Source organism: Phaseolus vulgaris, chromosome 7 (genome assembly GCF_000499845.2).
Source record: "Phaseolus vulgaris cultivar G19833 chromosome 7, P. vulgaris v2.0, whole genome shotgun sequence".
Taxonomy (NCBI): domain Eukaryota; kingdom Viridiplantae; phylum Streptophyta; class Magnoliopsida; order Fabales; family Fabaceae; genus Phaseolus; species Phaseolus vulgaris.
This window is the reverse complement of record NC_023753.2, coordinates 5,289,344-5,308,641: the sequence shown is the minus strand read 5'-3', so window position 1 is coordinate 5,308,641 and position 19,298 is coordinate 5,289,344. Positions and strand designations below refer to the sequence as shown.

At 28.5% G+C, this 19,298-nt stretch overlaps 1 protein-coding gene across 2 annotated transcripts; it reads right to left on the bottom strand.

Moving 5' to 3' along the window:
• Nucleotides 1–13,106: 13,106 nt before the first annotated feature.
• LOC137827834 (protein tesmin/TSO1-like CXC 2) lies at nt 13,107–18,845 on the bottom strand. 2 transcript variants are annotated; one of them, XM_068634186.1, is made up of 10 exons: nt 18,597–18,845; nt 17,809–17,969; nt 16,970–17,696; nt 16,059–16,531; nt 15,881–15,955; nt 14,430–14,610; nt 14,256–14,351; nt 14,108–14,174; nt 13,824–13,977; nt 13,107–13,742 (listed from the first exon to the last, which is right to left on the bottom strand). In XM_068634186.1, exons 1-10 carry the CDS (start codon nt 18,645–18,647, stop codon nt 13,412–13,414), a joined length of 2,316 nt encoding a protein of 771 aa, XP_068490287.1. In that variant the 5' UTR covers nt 18,648–18,845; the 3' UTR covers nt 13,107–13,411. The 2 variants fall into 2 exon arrangements, with proteins under 2 accessions (XP_068490287.1, XP_068490288.1); XM_068634187.1 differs by having other exon boundaries at nt 15,881–15,949.
• Between the last annotated feature and the right edge of the window lie 453 nt (nt 18,846–19,298).

The following is a 19,298-nucleotide window of genomic DNA, read 5'->3' as shown; positions in this document are numbered from 1 at the left end:
TTTTTTATGACATCAATGGAACAATTTCCTTTTGACTTAGCAATAAACGCTTAATCCAAATGTTTCATTTCATTATTATTGATTATATTTGCATTCAAAACCATATCTACATGAAATCAAAATTTATCCATGTAAAATGCCGTTCAAAATAACTAAAACATGTAACTTAATAAGTTTGTAATATTCAAATACAACTATGTCAAAATGCGCACGGTTGGTTAAGAACCACCAAAATAAAAACCCTAAACCTATAATACCTAACAACTAGGCATTTTATCCACTCATGTTAATTAACATCCATTTTCATTCTAGATTCCATATTTACATCCGAAATTGTTACATCAAAGCACATCTTTCTTGACAAACATTTTTTTTCTTCCATAGTACTAGAATATCAATTATGAAAAGGTCAAAAACTAGTACTAAAAGTTTCAGTCAGCTTAAAAACATCATAACATTAACGTTACCGAATAATTTTGGTGAAACATCATCTTATCATCTCATTTAACTTATGAAATTCCACACTATTACATATTTATAGAAAAACTAGACAAAGAGTTTATAGAACCAAACATTTTTTTTATAGAAAATATGTAATCTTTAATATTTTGTCATATATTTAATTATTTAACAAAAGTAACATGTGTTTTCTTATTAATTTTTATTTTAATTTGAAAATCTTATGTAAGAATTTCAGCCATTTTTTTTAATGAAAAAAAAAACAATTCAGCCATCTTATTTTACAATTTGGATATATATGATAAATCTTAACATTTTGAAGAAAACTGAAATAGGCACATTGGTATAAAAAAAATCTTATTTCAATCCCTAACTTATAAAATTATTAAATACAAACTAAATTTAAAGACCAAAATAACTAATTATTATATTGATTAAATTAAAAAAGTTATTGATTTCTAAAATAATTTTTATTATTAATAAAAATTTATAATGTAGTTTTTAAATTGATATCTAACCATCTATTCTAGAAAGGTTTTACCTACTAATTATTATATATTTTAAATTAATCTCTATTAATTTTTTATAAATTAATTTAGAATATAAAATATTAACTAATTTGAATAGTAATTTAGAAATTATTTTATAAAATTTTATTAATAATAGAAACTACTTTAAATATCAATAATTTTTTAATCTTTAAAAAAATATTTGATTTAATTAATATAATAATTAATCATTATTTATCTTTAAATTTGATTGTTATTTAATAATTTGTTTATAATAAGTTAAATTATCTTTTTAAAACATATGGAAATATTTTTTAAAAGAAACTTCTCAAATTACTTTTTTACACACTTATCTTCTCACATAAGTGTGTAGTTTTTATATTTATGACACGTTAGAAGATATATTTAGTATTTACTAATTATTTATTAAAATAAAACATATATGATATCTTTAATCTCATTTAAATTTTAATCAAATGAAATATTTAGAAATTATATATCAATTTAGAAATTAATTTATAAATATTAATTAATAATAGAAACTACTTTAAATATTAATAATTTTTTAAATTTATAAAATAGTATTTAATTTAGTAGTTAATTATTTTTTATCTTTAAAATTAATTTTTATTTAATAATTATCTTGTTAATAATCATAAAATTTAAATAAGATAAAAGTAAATTATACCTTTGAAAATTTACTAGTTTAGTAATTTTGAAATAAATTATTGAAATAAGTATAAATATATTTAATACGTCTAATAATTATCAATAAATGTATAATATTTAAATGTATTTTATAAATATTTCACTCTTTTATAGATATGTTGTTTTCTTAGTCTTTATAATATGTAATTTTGTTTATACTCTCGGTCAATATTTTTTTATTTTAGACCTGGAATATATGTTATTTTTATACCGATTTTTGTGTGTTAAATTAGCACTGTTTAACCTGATAACATCGTAATGACATTATCGTGCTTAATAGTAGCAACAGAAATAAAAACTGATTGTTTACTTTATTTTTATTAAAAATAATTAAAAAAATGATTTATTATAATTTTTAACATGTTTGAATAAACTTATTTTAAAAACAAAAACAAAAATAAAACTTATGCTTGCTTCTCATGAAAGGAGATGGCATAAGGTAAACAACAAAACAAAGTGTTGGGAATTTCTCCTTCATTTAATGGGATACATTGACCAATAAATATTGGTAATGGATCCATTGAATATATTTAATAATGAATATTTCAAAGTCTTGGAAATGGATTTTTTTGAAAACTTTGAATATCAGTCTAGAAAGTTGAAGATAGTATTTTCAAAATATCTTGAAAATACCACAAACATTAATTATCCACTATCTTTTTATAAAAAAAAATTCTTTCATTCTCTATATAAAGTAAACTTGCGAGGAAGAGATGTAAGCAAGTAAGAAGAGTAACATAGAGAAAAATGAGATAATAAATATTTATCTAAGATTAGAAATCCTAGTGACATGCTAAAGATACATTATATTTCATTATTGTTGGATAAGATTAAGTGTTATCCTCACAGGGTGAAAGAAACCAATGTTGTAATCTGATTTGCATAATAGAGACATTTTCTGGACCAGATATTGTCTAAAGTTGAGAAAGTTTTTCACCTTACAAAATTTTTGATATCATTTTCTCTTTTGTTCTATTTTTCATTATTTGCTTATTGATTACACAAATGTCCATTTTCTATTTATATAAAAAAGAAAGAATTAGTTTTCATTTTTCCCAACACAAACAAGAGATATATAGTTATAATTTTTTTAGAAAATAATCTTTATAATGTTTTAAAGAATCGTACTTCATCTTCATCAAGATAAAGAGTACATCGTCTGCTGAAAAGATAAAATCTCTACCTTTAACTTTAAGAGTAACTTTTTTATAAGATTTTTCAGAAAATTAAAAATGATAAAAAAAAAGTATATTTAAGTTTTCGTTTACTACCAGATCTTAAAAACAGTACTTAATATCTTAAAATGAGATGTACTATTATAATCCAAATTAAGATGTTCATAAGTAATATGAAAGAGCCTACCAAAATGCAGTAAAGATTTTAAAGTAACTTTTTGCATCAAAGATATTTTTAGAATTTCAAAATATTCTTATCTTATATATTTTTTTCCTTGGTATACAAATTATTTTCTAAATATTTCTTATTTCTTATTGCTGACTTTTTTTTTATCTCGTTACACAATATTCACTACAAGAAAATCATGAAATAGAAACCAATTTTTAGAAATCAAAATAATTAGTTGCAATAATAACTAAATTAAAAATCATTTTAGAAACTAAAAAATAAATTAGTTTCTATTATTGTTAAATAGTTTCTAAATTGGTATCTAAGTAGTAACCAATGTTTTAACTACCAATTATTTAGTTTCTAAATTTGGTCTTTAAAACCTTGGTTGTTAATTACCAATTTAGAAACTATTTAACCATAATAACAACTAATTTAGAAACCAAATTTTGTTTTAGTTTATAAGATGGTCTCTAATTTAGTTACTATTGTAACTAATTATTTTGGTCTCTAAATTTTTTTTTTCTATTTCAATTGTAGTGATTTGTATTTAAATTGAGGAATGAAAATGAAGAAGTGAAAAATAAAATTAGAAAAGAAAGAGAATAAAAATGTAGTTGTTTGGATTAGAGTTAAATAAAATAAATAAATTAAAATTTGTATTGATTGATATAATAATTTTTTTTTAAAAATTATAAAGTGATATATTTAAAAATAATCACACGTTATAAATTAATTTTAATCAAATATTAAATTATTTTTATTGTTACTAACAAAAACATATGCACTTTTGACACGTATTCATATTTTTATTATATTATTCTATTTTATTATAGATTTTTATTTATTTCTTCTAACAACTCTGCGGGTTCGCAAAACTTCTCTATATTGACATATAATTTCCCTTCCATTCTCTCTCTTATTATTTGAGTTTTGTTCTCTTAACATGTGATAAAAAAAAACAATTTCATTTATATAAAATGAATCTAAAATAATATATTTTTGAATAGTTATTACTTTTTAGTACCGACATGTTACTTAAGTCTTTATCTCTCAATATTTTAATTTATATTTTAGAATAATAATAACATATTCTCTTTTTGAGATAAAGTGACAATGTACAAGTAATCCAAAATTGAAGAAAAGTAGAAAGTGAATTATTTTGGGTAGTGGGGACGATGGCGTTTGAACAGTCAAGCATTTGGCATGTGATTTTCTGCTACCCTAATAAAGAAGGACTGTGGGCCCCCATGTGTCCTTCACCACGTCCTCCATTATGAACGCCACATGCAAACCATCCACGCGGATCTTACACCTTGCTTTCATATTTCTCATACGTTATATTCATACATTTAAATACATGCATACTCCAATTTTTATAAATAAGAGAGTTAATAAAATAACAATAGGCGAAGCAAAAAAAATTATACGTATGACATATTTTATATACGATCATGCACTACTGTGGGGCATACTATTCACATGGTTTGCTAGATTTTTATTTTTTTCAAGATCAATTTGCTTAAAGACATGGTATTTCGATTACTTCATTTTATAAATTGTTAAAGAAATTGTGTGAGGATTATTTTTATTTTGTAGTCTTTAAATCATCAATAAATTTACACGTTCTTTGAACAAATTTATCCCTCTCACTCTTTTCCCATCTTCAAAATTGAGTTTTTGACTCACAAATTAGCGAAGATTTGAGAAGAAATGAACAAATTAATGGGACAATTAGAAATAGTAAGACCATCCAATCACATTTATGACAAAATCTACATTATTTAAATAAAAATGAAAAAGAAAAATTACACACCTAATATAACAAAATAATTTAATAGACACTCGATTTAAAATACTAAACACTTCAAATTTAATTAAAGAGTTTGTTTAGTATGTGAAGAAAGATGCCAATAAATTCTATAATAATAAAGATTTCAAATTTTTTAAAATTATAATTTGACTTACTAGTAAAATTGAAATTATATTATTTTTTGTGAGTATAGTTAAACTTTAAATAATAATCATAAAAAATTTAAAATAATAAAATATGTTATTAATAGTAATTATTTCTATACCAGTTATTGTTATACTGGGAAACATAAATGAAGTCTATAAAATAGAAGTTAAAATGTTATTTTCTTAGTTCATTCTAAAACCTTCATATTAGAAATTCTGGTAGATTAAGGTCTTGAAAAGCTAATGAAAAAAATTGATGATTTTGATATGTTGAATATTAATTTTGTTAACTAACTGCTTGAGTTTTAGTTATTTTCACTTTCTCTTTTTCGATTAATGGTTGAGAGAGGATGTTGGCAGTGTATGATTTATTGAGTTGTTGGAAAAAATCTCAAACTTTTTGGTTAAAAACCCACTTTAATCCTAGTAAGAGAAAGTAATAATCCTTTTTAATGCAATGTTAGTTTTGAACGAATGGATTGTATGAAAGGAGATGTTGTGAGAAAAGTGGTAATACGTGAAAGTTAAAAAATGTGGATAAATCATATGAATTTTGTATGAGGTATTTTCAAGTGGTACTATTATGTTTGTTGTTTTGGACATAAAATTGGTATATTTATTGAATTTAGATATTATAAACTTGTTGTTGATGATAAGAAACTTTTACGTTATTTTTAAATTTAATATCGTTTGAGCAACTTGTTCTTATTCAAGTGAGGTTCAACTAGTGTGTAATTATTATAGTAATCATCAACGTGTTGGTCACTCAAGCGATGAACCATACAAATCAAGTGATGATTTGTAGTTTAAGCGAGAGAGATGTTGAATCGATTCTCTCTCCTATGGAAGTTTATTGCTCAAGCATTGTGCTAGACACTCAATGGATATAACATGTGGCTTAATGTTGTTTTGTATGCTTAAGCGTGGTGTAAAGGCCATATATACATGTCTTGGTATGTGACGAATGGCATGAGCGTTTAGGCGTTGTTGGACACTAAAGCGTCTTAAGGTGGTGGATGAATATTTTGAAACTTGTTGGATTATTTCCAACAAAAAAGTTGTCACTTAAGCAACGAGGTGATCGTTGGAGTGAGAAGAACAAAAAAATGTTGTTCTTAGGTTATGTTTTGTTTAAGTGAGATGATTCATATATTGTTTATGTAAAGATGATTGCTCAAGTGATCCATATTTATTTACTGTTTCTTTGTTGATAAAAAAAAGCAATGATATAATGTTATATTTGAGCTTTTTATACACATGATAAATGTTTTGTTAATGATATGTTGTATAAAGAAATAAATAACTACATATACTATGAAAGGTATATAATCATGACGAGATGTATGATCGATGTATTGTATGCATGAGATATGTCATTTTTGGATGTTGTGAATGGTGAATCCTAATGGGATCACTTATATACATGTGCATGTGTTGTTATATATGTATATAAGGTTCGACTCTAAATAGGTGGCCTTGAAGTGGTTTTTGCATGACCCTTGATGGGTGTTGTGAGGTTACTCGAGGTGATATCTTGTTTTAGGGACGATGATAAATATACAACTCACGTTAATAAATGTATACTGGTTCTAATGTTGTCTAGACATGTAGACATGACTTCAAGTGGATAAAAGTTGAACAAAATTTGCATATATGACATACTAATGAGTGTATATATGATCTGGTCATAAATAATTAGTGTCATTTTGACATATCTTGCATTTAGTCATGATGTGTGACTAATATAGGTTTATTAACGTTCATATCATCCATGATGACACAACTATAATGATAATATTTATAAGTAATGATGTGTTTTACGTAATTATCACATGTTTCTTGTATATCACTCTGATAATTATAGTTAGTATATGAAAATGTAAATTGTTATACAACTTTTTGTATATCACTCTGATAATTATAGTTAGTATATGAAAATGTAAATTGTTATACAACTAAAAGTGGAAACAAATTGAGTTGTTTATATTAGAATTTTTGTTACACAATTTTAAGGACCTTATTCCTAAATATATTTGTATATTAAAGTGTGTTTATAATATTTATATACAATTTTATCGTTTTATTCGAGATAATAAGTTATTCTCTTTTGAGAGGAGCTACATAATTTATTTACTGTTTCCATTTGTTTCCAATATAAAAACAAAATATTATTTTTATGGATAAACATTATTTAGATATTAAAATAAAACATAAGTTTTAGTGATAAACAGTGAGTGTAAGTAGTGGTGTAATCTAAGTGATAAGTCTCATAGTTTGGATAATGGAGAGGGAAGCTAATTTGATCCCAAAACATTCTTCTTTCTTTCTTTTAGATGTTACTCCCAAACAAACAAACCTACCATTCTTTCAAGACCAACACTTGTAAAAGTTGTACATCATTACCGACCCGCATGATGTGATCTTTCTCCACTCTTTTCCCCTCTCTCTAACATTATTGGTCGTGAAAAAAGAGGAATGAGACGTTTATATCTTCTTCCACCCACCCACACACGCACAATAAATAATAATATATCTTCTTATATTTTCTCGTAGAAAAGAAAGCTTTATCTACCTAGCTACGACTCTTAATTCACACTCACTAGCACAACCCCCACCAACCATATACAGGTGCAATTGGTCTTTCAAAACCACAAAGGATTTGTAGAAAAAAAAGGTCATATATATGGTCCCACTCCTACCTATTGCATAAAAAGCTATGAATCATAGAATTGTTTTTTCGTTTCTTACTGGTTGTGTTAGGCATGGCCACATCCCTCCCTCAAACATTCTCAAAACTTTTCCCTAAATCAACTTGAAAATCTTCTTCGTCAATCTGCAGAGTATCATGCTAAAAGTTAGGGGAAAGAGAAAAAGAGCATCGGAAGACGATGATGCTAACATTTTCGATCATGCATTACTAAGTTAATAGCATGCATATACTGTAAAAAAGGGAATCCAGATTTACATTTCTTCCTCATCACCACCACACGTGCTAACAGCTAGCTTATCATAATATATATATATATATATATATATAATATTTTCTATTCCTGCATCTCATAATTGTTCATTGTGCTTGTGTAAGTAAGTAGCATGTAATAGTTTTTCCTTTGCTTTTTTTGAAATATTGAATTTTTTATTAATCTTACGTATATTCAATCGTCTAATATTTATGATGTTCTAGAAAAGAAAATGGTTAGCGTAAACATGAAAGAAACATTGGATATTGATGCAATAGTTTGAAACTTCTGAAATGTTAAATGAAAGAGTAAGAGGGATAATAACTCAAGTAAGAATGCATAGAAAGAAACTTTAACCTAAAAGTCACTATCAATCACTAGGCTGATATAAGATGATTTTTTTTTTCTTAACTAAGGCAAGGAGGTGAAAAGAAATTTCAATTTCAACATAAAAAATAATGCATTCAACTATTCAATAATACATTTAATGAGTTGGTAGAGTGGTTATAATCTATTTAACAAAGAATTTCATATTTAATTTATATACTATGTAAAAATTTATTACCTCAGTCACGTTGTCATGAACGAATTTAATCTTTACCTCAAAAGATTAAAGGTGATAATAATAAAAGCTGTTTAAAAGTAAATATGATGAATGAATATTAAGATAATGTAGAAGCAAGTAAATACGATGTTTGAATTTGTTGAGTATCCTTTGCAAGTTGTTTTGTTCGTACAATAAGTATTGTTGATTTATCTATGAGTGGTATGACTTTTTGGTATTTTTAGTTTGAATGTATTTAAAGGTCTCTTTATTATTTTGTGTCATGTGTGGAAATAAGTATTTTTTATATTATTTAGTATCTAAAATTAAATAACTTATGAAGTTATAATTTGACGAGTTATTCTTAAATTTTACTTTTTAATATGATATAATAATTATTTAAAATTTATTTTAGTCTTATCATGTATTCGTTATTGAACCGTGAGAGCACCGATGAATATATAGTCTTACACATAAATTGATAATCTCAACCGGAAAGAAGTATCTTAAAGATTTTCTACCGATTAAAGATAAAAACATTTGATACTATATAAATGGATGCAAATATTATTTTATTATGTTTAATAAAATTAAGTTGTTTTACATGGATTGAGTATCTCATTACTCTCATTTATTAAAATTATTTATTATCAATAAAAAATATAATGTGTTTGAATACCATAAAACAACTACCCATAACTAAAAGGAGTTAATTAAATAGCAGTGAAATAAAGTATAAACTGAAGATGTAGGGTCTGGTTTGACGTAGGAGAATAGGTAGAGTGAGCAATGGCGGTGGGACCAAGATGATAGTGTAGGATGGACACAAGCAAGTAGTTCGATGGGTTAAAATGAGTTATCCTCGTAAGTGCATCCATTCTTGAACAAAAAAAGTAAATCTCACCATTTATATATCATCTTTTTTTTATGAATTATTCAATCACCAAATGGATTTGAGCAATTTAAAGTATTATAAATTATTATAAAGAGTTAGAATGGAAACTTGTAGAAGAAGAAAATACATTAGTTATTAAAAAATTATGAATTTGGTGTGAGATTTCCATTACTTATGTCGAGACTGTCAATTTGTATGTAAATATATATTTATAAGTGATCTGATAGCGATAACAGATAACTTATAAAGTCAACAAATTTTTATTAAAATAGATTTAAAAATAGTTAAGTTTAGTTCAACTTCCTCAAATTAGTTTATAAGATGAATTTTGTCCTTATTTATATATCGTAAAATGTCATAATCTTTAATCATTTAATCAGTATGAAATGAAATCTCAATTAGAGGAGAATGCGAAACTAATAATTGTAATTGAAAATGTGTAGGAGATAATGATGGAACACTTGATGACTACTTTTGATGACTACTTTTGTAAAATTGCGGAATATACAAATGTTTGATTTTAGAGAAAGTTTGAAATGAAAAACCATTGTTGCTCCAAATTGTAGATGAATGGGGCAACCATGATGATTAATTGAAACAAAGTTGGATGCAACCGGTAGAAGAGTCTCTAGCCATTGTAACGGTGCATTATCACTATTCAAATCGGTGAGACCACTGCACTATAATGCCTAAAGATATTTGCAGGAGATATCAATGAAACTTTTCAGGGTTAATTAAGACGATCTAACAAAATTATTTAAGCTACCTGTTATAAATGGGGGACACGTGGTTTGCTATATATTAGGTTCAATTAATTGTATGTACTGGAAATAAATAAATAAATAAATAAAATTGTCTTATAGCTTGAGACAGTCACAGGAGATAATCATGGTAAATCCACAATTAGCAGTGCATTTTTTATGAATGGAACCTAATATAATATAAGATATTACTATCTAGCAAATGAAATATATTGAGATTTGAGATAATTATCTCAATGCTGAGCAAAATTTAAAAGTACTACAATCTCACTTCACAGTACGTGCTTGAAAGATAGGTCACGTTTATGTGCATCATATTGCATAACATAATTATTTATGATGAACAAAACACATATCAGAGTAATTATGAATTGGTTTTATGATCATTTAGACACTAGTACATCTAGTACTCTAATAATCACTCATCGCAATGACTTTAAAACATATTTTCAAATGAGAGCGTACATGTATGAAAGACAAATTGATTAACTTTGGGGGCCATCTTTAAACACGTTTTGGTCCTAAATAATTTTTAGATGTCAAGTAAAATTGTCTTTTGGATATTTCATGTTGTGTAAGTTTTTTTTAAAAAATATTTATTATTACATATTTTTCTTATTTTTAATTTATTATCAATTGTGAAGAGAATGTGTGTTGATAAGTTGATTAATTTACAAATAGAGAAATATTTCATTGGTATAATAAGTTTTTATTTAGTCTGTTCTTATAATTTTTTATGAATATGTATAATTTATTTATTTGTTAACATATAAGTTTTGATATAATTCTCCATATTTTTGTATTTTTGTATTTTATTTATTTATTTTAATAATAATATTTTTTTTCATGTATTATTATTACTTGAATTGTCAATCTATCTGGAATGTCAAGTTACACAGTAATATCTAACATAAAACATATTATAAAAAAAAGTTATTGTTAACTAAAAGTAGTATAATGTATTTATCTGATTTTTAATTTATTGATTATTATAATTTGGAATTGTTTTAATTTAAAATAATAAAATATGTGGAGTAACATATGAAATCCAATTAAATTTCTTAAATAAAAAAATAAATTAGATATAGGTCTTCATATGAATCCTACAAAAACTTGTATAAAACTTTATAAAGGAGTTCTTCATTATTAATCCTCTTACTATCAAACCGAGGAGAGATTTAGATAGTCTTATAGGATCATATATTTTAATCTCATTGTCGTCATAGTAAAGAAAAATCTTAAAATCCTTCACAAATCTATTAAATTACTAAAATATCACATTTTTAAATTTAAATGATTTTTTTAAACGTCCCCAACCCATTGAACTTTGAAGCAAAACAAAATATTTAGCATTAAACCAGCTATCATATTTGTTGAATAAATTAATATTTTCATTAAATTAAATATTTCTCGATGAAAAAGGAAGAAGGCAGATCAAAATTATTCCTTCTTTTTTTATTCATTCTCATATTCCTTAATTGATAAGCCCAGTACTGTTACTTTAATTTTTATTTAGCGACTTTTTCTCTCTCTTTTTTCTTTCTATTATTATTATTATTATTATTATTATTATTATTATTATTATTATTATTATTACTATTATTATTATTATTTTTTATAAGCTTCTTCTTCGACTTAAAAAAAAGAAAAGAATGTAAGTATTTTTTCTGTTACCATGCATATTTACTTACATTTTTGTTATGGAACCGAACAAAAGGATGCATTCGCTCTACTATCATGCTGTAAAAATAAACTAATTTATCACGGGTAACAAAAATTGATCAATTTAATTGTTAATATTAAATATCTGCAATATTTTTCTCATGTTTAGTTTATCTCTTAAAAAACAGCCGTCATAAATTTCCTGGAAAAGTTTTAATTTTTCCATAAAAACATTTATTCGGAGCTGTGAATCCAACTTTCTTAAATTTAATATATTACTAATATATATATATATATATTATTAAATTTTAATGTGGTGATGATTAAAGATTTTATCATAAAAATATCATATAACTCTTTTATTTCTAAAACACTTGTATAAATATTTCTCAATCACAAAAAGAAAATCATAAAATAAAATCAATTTTTAGAAACAAAAAATAATTAGTTGTTATATTGACTAAATTAGAGACTATTTTAGAAACTAAAAAAAATGGTTAGTTTCTATTATTGTTAAATAGTTTCTAAATGGGTATCTAATTAGCTATCAAGGTTTTAACTATCAATTATTTATATTCTAAATTTGTTAGCAAAAACTGGATTGCTAATTAGATACCAATTTAGAAACCATTTAACAATAATAGAAACTAATTTAGAAATCAAATTTTTTTTATTACTAAAATAGTCGATAATTTAGTCACTATAACAACTAATTATTTTTGTTTCTAAAAATTGGTTTCTATTTCATAATTTTCTTGAATATTCAAGTTTTCCTAAAATTAAGATTCTGGAATATGAAAAAAAATCTATAATATAAAGTTTTGTTTTAATGTATTCCACTAGGAAAAAAAAACAACTACTGTAAGCCTATTACTCCTATTCCTGGTTATCACGAAAGAATGAGAAAAAGGCAATGAGAGGTGTCAGGAATGGACTATGGTATTAGGCATCCCCTTACCTCGTCCATGTCCTTCCTTGTATCTGACTCCTATGTCTTCTCTATAGTCGTTGATTCGTTTAGGAAAAGGAAAGAAAATGCTATTTGATTATAAAGACATTTAAGAATGATTAGCGGTTACTCAAAGTAACTTCCAGTCAAACATTTAAATTCAAGAAAACCAGGATTAAGCTTTCATTACAGGGATTCTCATATATCATTGATATTCCAGATTAAATGGTGCTAAGTTGCTAGTAACATGCCACCTTATAAAAATATTGGATCTAATATTTTATTCCCCTGAAGGAGCAGAATTCACCAATACAATAATGAAATTGTAATTGAAAACTAAACCATGCTAAATTGGATTCCACGGCACCAACCACATTTACTTCATGTAACAAATCAAATTGCTGTTCAAAAGGAATAGTCTAACACGACCAATAGGGACTTAATAACAAATCATTCTCCAAGTACTCTTAGGATAGATGATAACCAGTCGTTAAGATATTATACAACTGAAGTGAAGTTGTACATTAGGAAATGAAAGCAACAAATTATTACGAAAGTAAAATAGAGCTCAATCATGTACATCCATTCACCTACGCATACAGCTCCAACTGCAACAAACTGGACCCGTGAACCAAGGGGCTAACTTGAGAAGATTAGATCCTCAGTCACTCCGAAGATTGTGAGGGGTGAGAGAAGGAAAGGAAGGGATAGATTGTAAAATCAACTTCCTCCCACCTCTGCGAGTAGGAGATGATCCCACGTCACAATTAGGAGAGGAGATCCTCTTGCCATTTGGAGAAGAAGTTTTGATGCAGGTGACAGGAGAGTCATCATCCGGAACAGTTTGTAAAGGCTTGTCAAATTTAGGTTGAGACCGCGGAGCACTTGATTTCCCGAGCTTTTGGCTCACAAACAATCCAGAACTGGAGATGGTAGTAACAAAAGATCTCGGTGGCTTGCCCTTTGATGAAAAGGGTAATGGGAGCAATGATCTGTAACATAAAAATGAACCAACATAAATAACGGGCAAAATTTTTATCATCGTCAGCTGACAAAAACACAGCATATCAAACCTGGAAATACGTAATGGTGTTGTAGGAAGAGCATGGTCTGGATGGTTTTCAATATTCTGTGTTTCAGTTTTATGTGAAGCATTTTCCATCACACCCTTTTCACATGCTTCTGTTTCTTCTTCGGGCTTGGCTTCTATTCCAGAAGGAACAGAACCTGAACATAAAAAAAGAAGTTGCCATAAAATATTACCCCTAACAGAAAACAATTTTTAGAAGAGTAATATAGAGAATAGAGATTTAAAGAGCAAAGTTGATGGTTTTGATTGGTAATGTACGAGACTTACCATCCTTTCTACCATATGTGTTCTTGCATCCTTCACATCTGCAGCTTATGGAGCAACCAACACCACCCTTCAAAACAAAGTAATAGCTGTTTGTAATTCAAGTTAAAACTGCAACGGGTGGCATACATGATATAACAATGAAGAAAACCTGATAACATTCACAGTATTTCTTTAAGCAGCTTGATTTCTTGCAATTACATCCTCTTTTGTGTCGGGCTGAAGCTGGAGTTTTGTTAGGGTCATCCTGCAAGGAAAATAATTGATATAGGAGAAACGTGGTTTAAATTTGAGTGAAAAATAAAGCTAAATTTTATTTTCTGACCCCAATTTCAGGCACAGAATCAGAACTCCGTATGACTTTAGGAGCAAAAGCAAGTGGATTTCGAGACTCAATCTGCTGGCGAGTTTGAAGAACGGTATCAACATGAATAGGCTTGTTGAAGCAATCACGACATGAACATGGCTCTATGCAGTAGACTCCCGCAGCAAAGCACTCACAATAACTGATAAAAAAAAATAAAAGCTTAATTAGAAAGACATCAAAGCCAGATTTCATCCCAATCTTTCATGTCCCAATATTTTAATTGTAACAGTAAGAGAACACAGTATTCACAAAGCTCAAGGAAATTGTGAAGATTCATGTTCATCATAAGTCCATAAGCAAAGCCAATATAACTTGGATACCTGACACACATTTACTTGGCAGAAATAATTTTAAATTAGAGGATACAAACCGTAGCTGACATTTTTTTGAAGTTTTAGTCAAAGAGACTGGGGGTCAAAGGCATTTTCTAAATTACATTATATGAGAATAGCATGAGATTACGCATTAAATCATGTTAAACTAAACACGATAGAAATGGCTATGGAAAATCATAGCAGCACCAACATAAGTTCAAAGAAAAGAAGTTATTCACAAAAGCATACTTCCTGGATGATAAAATTTAGAAAAGTACATTTTCAATTCAAAAGATAACCTTTTTAAATCATTTTGACTAAGATGCCATCTGTCAGGAGGACTTTTACTCCCTGAAACCAGATCAACTGCTGAGCTAAATGTTTAGCTGTTGCATTTCAGTATTTCAAGAGGCAGGTGAAGCCCAAATTAAAACCTGACTGCTTACACAAAGGTAAGCATTATTTATGCAAAACAACTAGGTCAATCCTTAAAAGTTCTAGCCAATCTTTTTAGGACAGAACTGAAAGGAGCGTACATAATCTGATTACCAAGACTTGCATATTTACAAACCATTATATATAGCACCTCCTAGAACAATCATTGTATTTATGCAACCCAATAGCTCCCTTTAACAACCTACTGTCCCTCTCCATATTTAGGCTGTCAATACTTCCTAACAAGTCAATTGAGTGATTTCAGATAATATCTGGCTGTCAATACTTCCTAACAAGTCACTTGAGTAATTTCAGATAACATTTAACATAAGGAAAGGCCAAGTGGCAATATTAAGCAGCATTTCTTGCAGTGTGGATTGGAATTTTGCACACTATATTTCTAGGTGTATATGCAACTTCGACAAAGGCATTATCTAGAGGACTTAATTAATTCAACAAATAAGTTCAGTGAAAGTCTACATCTAAGTCTTCAACAGCCAGAACTCAATCACGCCATAACTTCATGAAAAAAGAAGTAGACACAGTAAATCAAATGACAATAAACCAGTTCGTTAAAAGAAAATACAAAAATCAAAGGTCGTTGCAGAATGAGATAGTATGCCAACCCAAAAGAAAAGAGGAGTTTTTCTTTGAACTTACAGCTTTAAACACTTTGATTTCTTACAATTACAACGCTTGCAAGACTCCCCTTCCCCATCTGGTTCTAACCTGCGCCTGTGAATCTAGCTTTAGTACCAAACTAATGAAGAAAGGAAAAGCTAAAATATAATCGAATGAAGGTAATCAAGCAGACTAGATAATCAGAAACTGTACTTGCCTTTTCCTTTTTGGACTATTCTGCTGGAAATCTTCACCAGCCATGAGAAGCAAAGGCTGGGTACAATCTTCACCAGGCTGAACTTCATTCTCTGATGGCTCCAAATCTTTTTCCACTGATGCAGGCACCAACGCTAGTTGATGTTCTTGGCTTGCAGAAAGTTGCACGGATGAAGAGGAGCTGGGCATGTTAGGTTGCCTTCCAGCTAGCAACTTCTCAATTTTTATGTTTTTGCAATCATTTAAGGTTGCAAGTGCATTCAAGTGCAAACCAATTCCAGGCAAAACACACTTCCGTGAATCCCCACTATGTTTTATGGGGAGCACTTGCTTTCCTTTACTAACATCCATCTCATCAGACTTTTCTGTACTAGAATTGGTGTGTGATTTACCATCTAGGTTCTTCCTTTGCACACTGGCCATCTCAAAATCTAGACAGCGTCTCCGTATACCACGGTGTGTCACATAAAGAAGCTGAATACAAAGACAAAAGTAATTTTAGATTGATTGATGTGTTCACCAGTAAACATAATGACACAGAAAAATATTCAACTCTCATCAAAATTTTGTAAACCATAATATACAAAATTGTGTATCACTCCACTGTGACACATGTTTGGGAATGCAAAATGTGCAAAAGGTCAAAATAATGATTCATTTTTATAGGATGTGCTTTAAAAGTAATGAGTGACTACAACCAACAGTCATACAATATTTTCCTAGAGTTGTAAATTTCATATATAAACAATGCATGAATTAAGTTACAAATATAATCAAGTGTGTGATAGTGGATATGAACAGTAATCAAGATTAAAGTCTTTATAACATGAATTCATGAAACATCTAACCATGTGTAAGAAAAGTTCTCATACACACGGTTCACTGCAAGTGAAACAGACTTCATTTTCCTACCTTATCATCCATTTTCTCAGTTGGATTGCTAGCCACCAAAGCAACATTGCTATGATTGTCCTGTCTCTGAACTGTGTCTGTGGCTGCTCCAGGTTCACAAGGATGATTTTCAATTTCATGTTCTGAACCAGAAGCAACTGCATCAACAATGTGCATTTGTTGACCATCATTGGTGGCAGATTGTTGTAACAAAGTCCTAAAATTGGTAAGCTTTGTAGAAGGATTTAATTGTTTATTTATATCCTTAAAAGCTTCTGTCAAATTTGGGGGACTAAACATTAACAGATCAGAGGCTTCAGTAATTAAATCATCCACACCACAATCCGGGCCTTCAATTTTTTCCTCATTTTGACATAACCCTGGAGGATGCATTTCACCCTCAATTGAATTCTTTTCAGAGTCATCTGGAACATAGGCAACATCTGATCCTGGCTTGCCCGGCAGTTCCAAAAGAGAGTCAGCCTCATCAGCAGAGATCACAGGATCATACCCTGGGCTAGCCAAATTATATTTTAGGCCTTGTGGGACCTCAACTGAGATATTTGGGTTTTCATTACATAGCTCGTTTGAGGCATCTCTTATGGAAATATTTGGATTGGTATTTTCCTGCGGCTCACTTGATTCATGACATGGCTGAGATGAATCTGCTGGAGTCTTTTCACATAAATAAACATTATTTATATCTTCAGATGAACCCTTGGGTTTGGATGCGTCCAAAAGGTTATGCCTAAAAAATCAGAGAACAAACACAATCATGTCACTAAAACATCCACAATTCTGTACAGACCAATGTCACTTGCAGTCATCAAAAGCAGCAAACAAGAAAAAAAGTTAGTTACCTCCTGAGGAATCTGGATTCCCTGTGACAGTTGACATGGGGTGATGTGAAAACAGAAGGAGGGGATGAAAAGCTGAGCGAATTGAAGGTCTGAGTAATGTGAACAGACTTAACGGGCTCTATAGGAGATAGATTACTGATATAGTTAAATACAGGTGAATCCTGCATATCACCAAGCATAGAAATATGTTTAAACCCGGAGAAGCAAAGCAAAACTATGCATGCAAATCACAAAAGTTCATCCAATGTTGCATTAAGACAGACCAGGACAAATCAGGAAATAGCTTACCAAAGAATGGAATAACAAACCAGATCACACACAGATTGCTTTCATAACAGCTTGAAATTGTGCAGATTAACCAAAAACGAAAGCCTAAATCCTTTCAAGCGCAGAACCCACAACAAAATGGCCATTGACCACAAAACAGAAGATAGAAAAAACCTAAAATGACAACCTAAATACCATATTTTAACATATTTGGAAAAAGAAAATCAATATAAACTTCAGTAAAAGTCGAATCTGGGGTTAGAAACTTAACTTCCCTCACAGGCATACACTCTGGGGAACAACCACAAAAAATTAAGCCAACAAAAAAACAACTTTCCCAAATTGGTTGCAGGCACAGAAAGTGTCGAATTGAACATGGGGAACGATCTAGAACACAGAAACTGAACCTTTCACTAGCACTTCAACATGAATTAACAGAAAACAAATTTAACCTAAAAAAATAGTAAAATTGAGAGAAAGTGAAGCAGGTAGAAAGAAGAAAGTGAATGAGGAAGGTAAACCTCAAACTGGGAAAGAGGGGTGTTGATCTTGCTCCTATCCGGCGTGTCCATTTGCAGCAGAAAGGGAGAGAAGAAGAATCAACAACATTCGATCCTCTCTCTGAGACTGAGAGTGGTGTGTGTGTGAAAAAGAGGGGTTTGCTTACTTTACTGTTTCAGGGATTCAAGAATTCAATAGGCGGGAGAACCAAGTCTCTCTCTCCCCGTCCCTACCACCCTCACCTTCTCCTATTATTAATTCATCCTTCTACAGTTACTGTGCTAACACTATTATTATTTGGTCAAATTTTTTATTTTCAGTTTAATGCTAATAAATTTTATATTTTTCTGATTATTTATAGTCTAAACCAATTTTACCTCAGAAATCAATCAAAACTATTGATTCTGTAACTTTTTAAGGTAAATAATAAATAAAGTTAACAAATCAATAAAATTTATTATTCATGATCATATGTAATTAAATAATAGAATAAAACTGTAAAATATGTCATAAATTTATAGTGTAGTTTCCCTTATATTTAACATATTAATGTATTATTATAAATTCCTTAAACTTATGTGTAATTGATAGAATAAAATACTTTTAGTATATATCAATTTATATACTATTTGAGTAGTTGAAATTATATTTTTTCTGACTTATTTGAAAGTTCTAGTGTTCTATTTTTCTAGGACTTTATTTACTCTTTCTAATTGAACAAG

Bases quoted from the DNA above. Each gene is read 5' to 3' on its own strand.
- LOC137827834 (XM_068634186.1), bottom strand. From the start codon at position 18,647: ATGGACACGCCGGATAGGAGCAAGATCAACACCCCTCTTTCCCAGTTT. The intron at 17,970-18,596 runs GTTTACCTTCCT...GGTGATATGCAG, and splicing joins CCCCTCTTTCCCAGTTTGAG to GATTCACCTGTATTTAACTA. The intron at 17,697-17,808 runs GTAACTAACTTT...CTGATTTTTTAG, and splicing joins GAATCCAGATTCCTCAGGAG to GCATAACCTTTTGGACGCAT.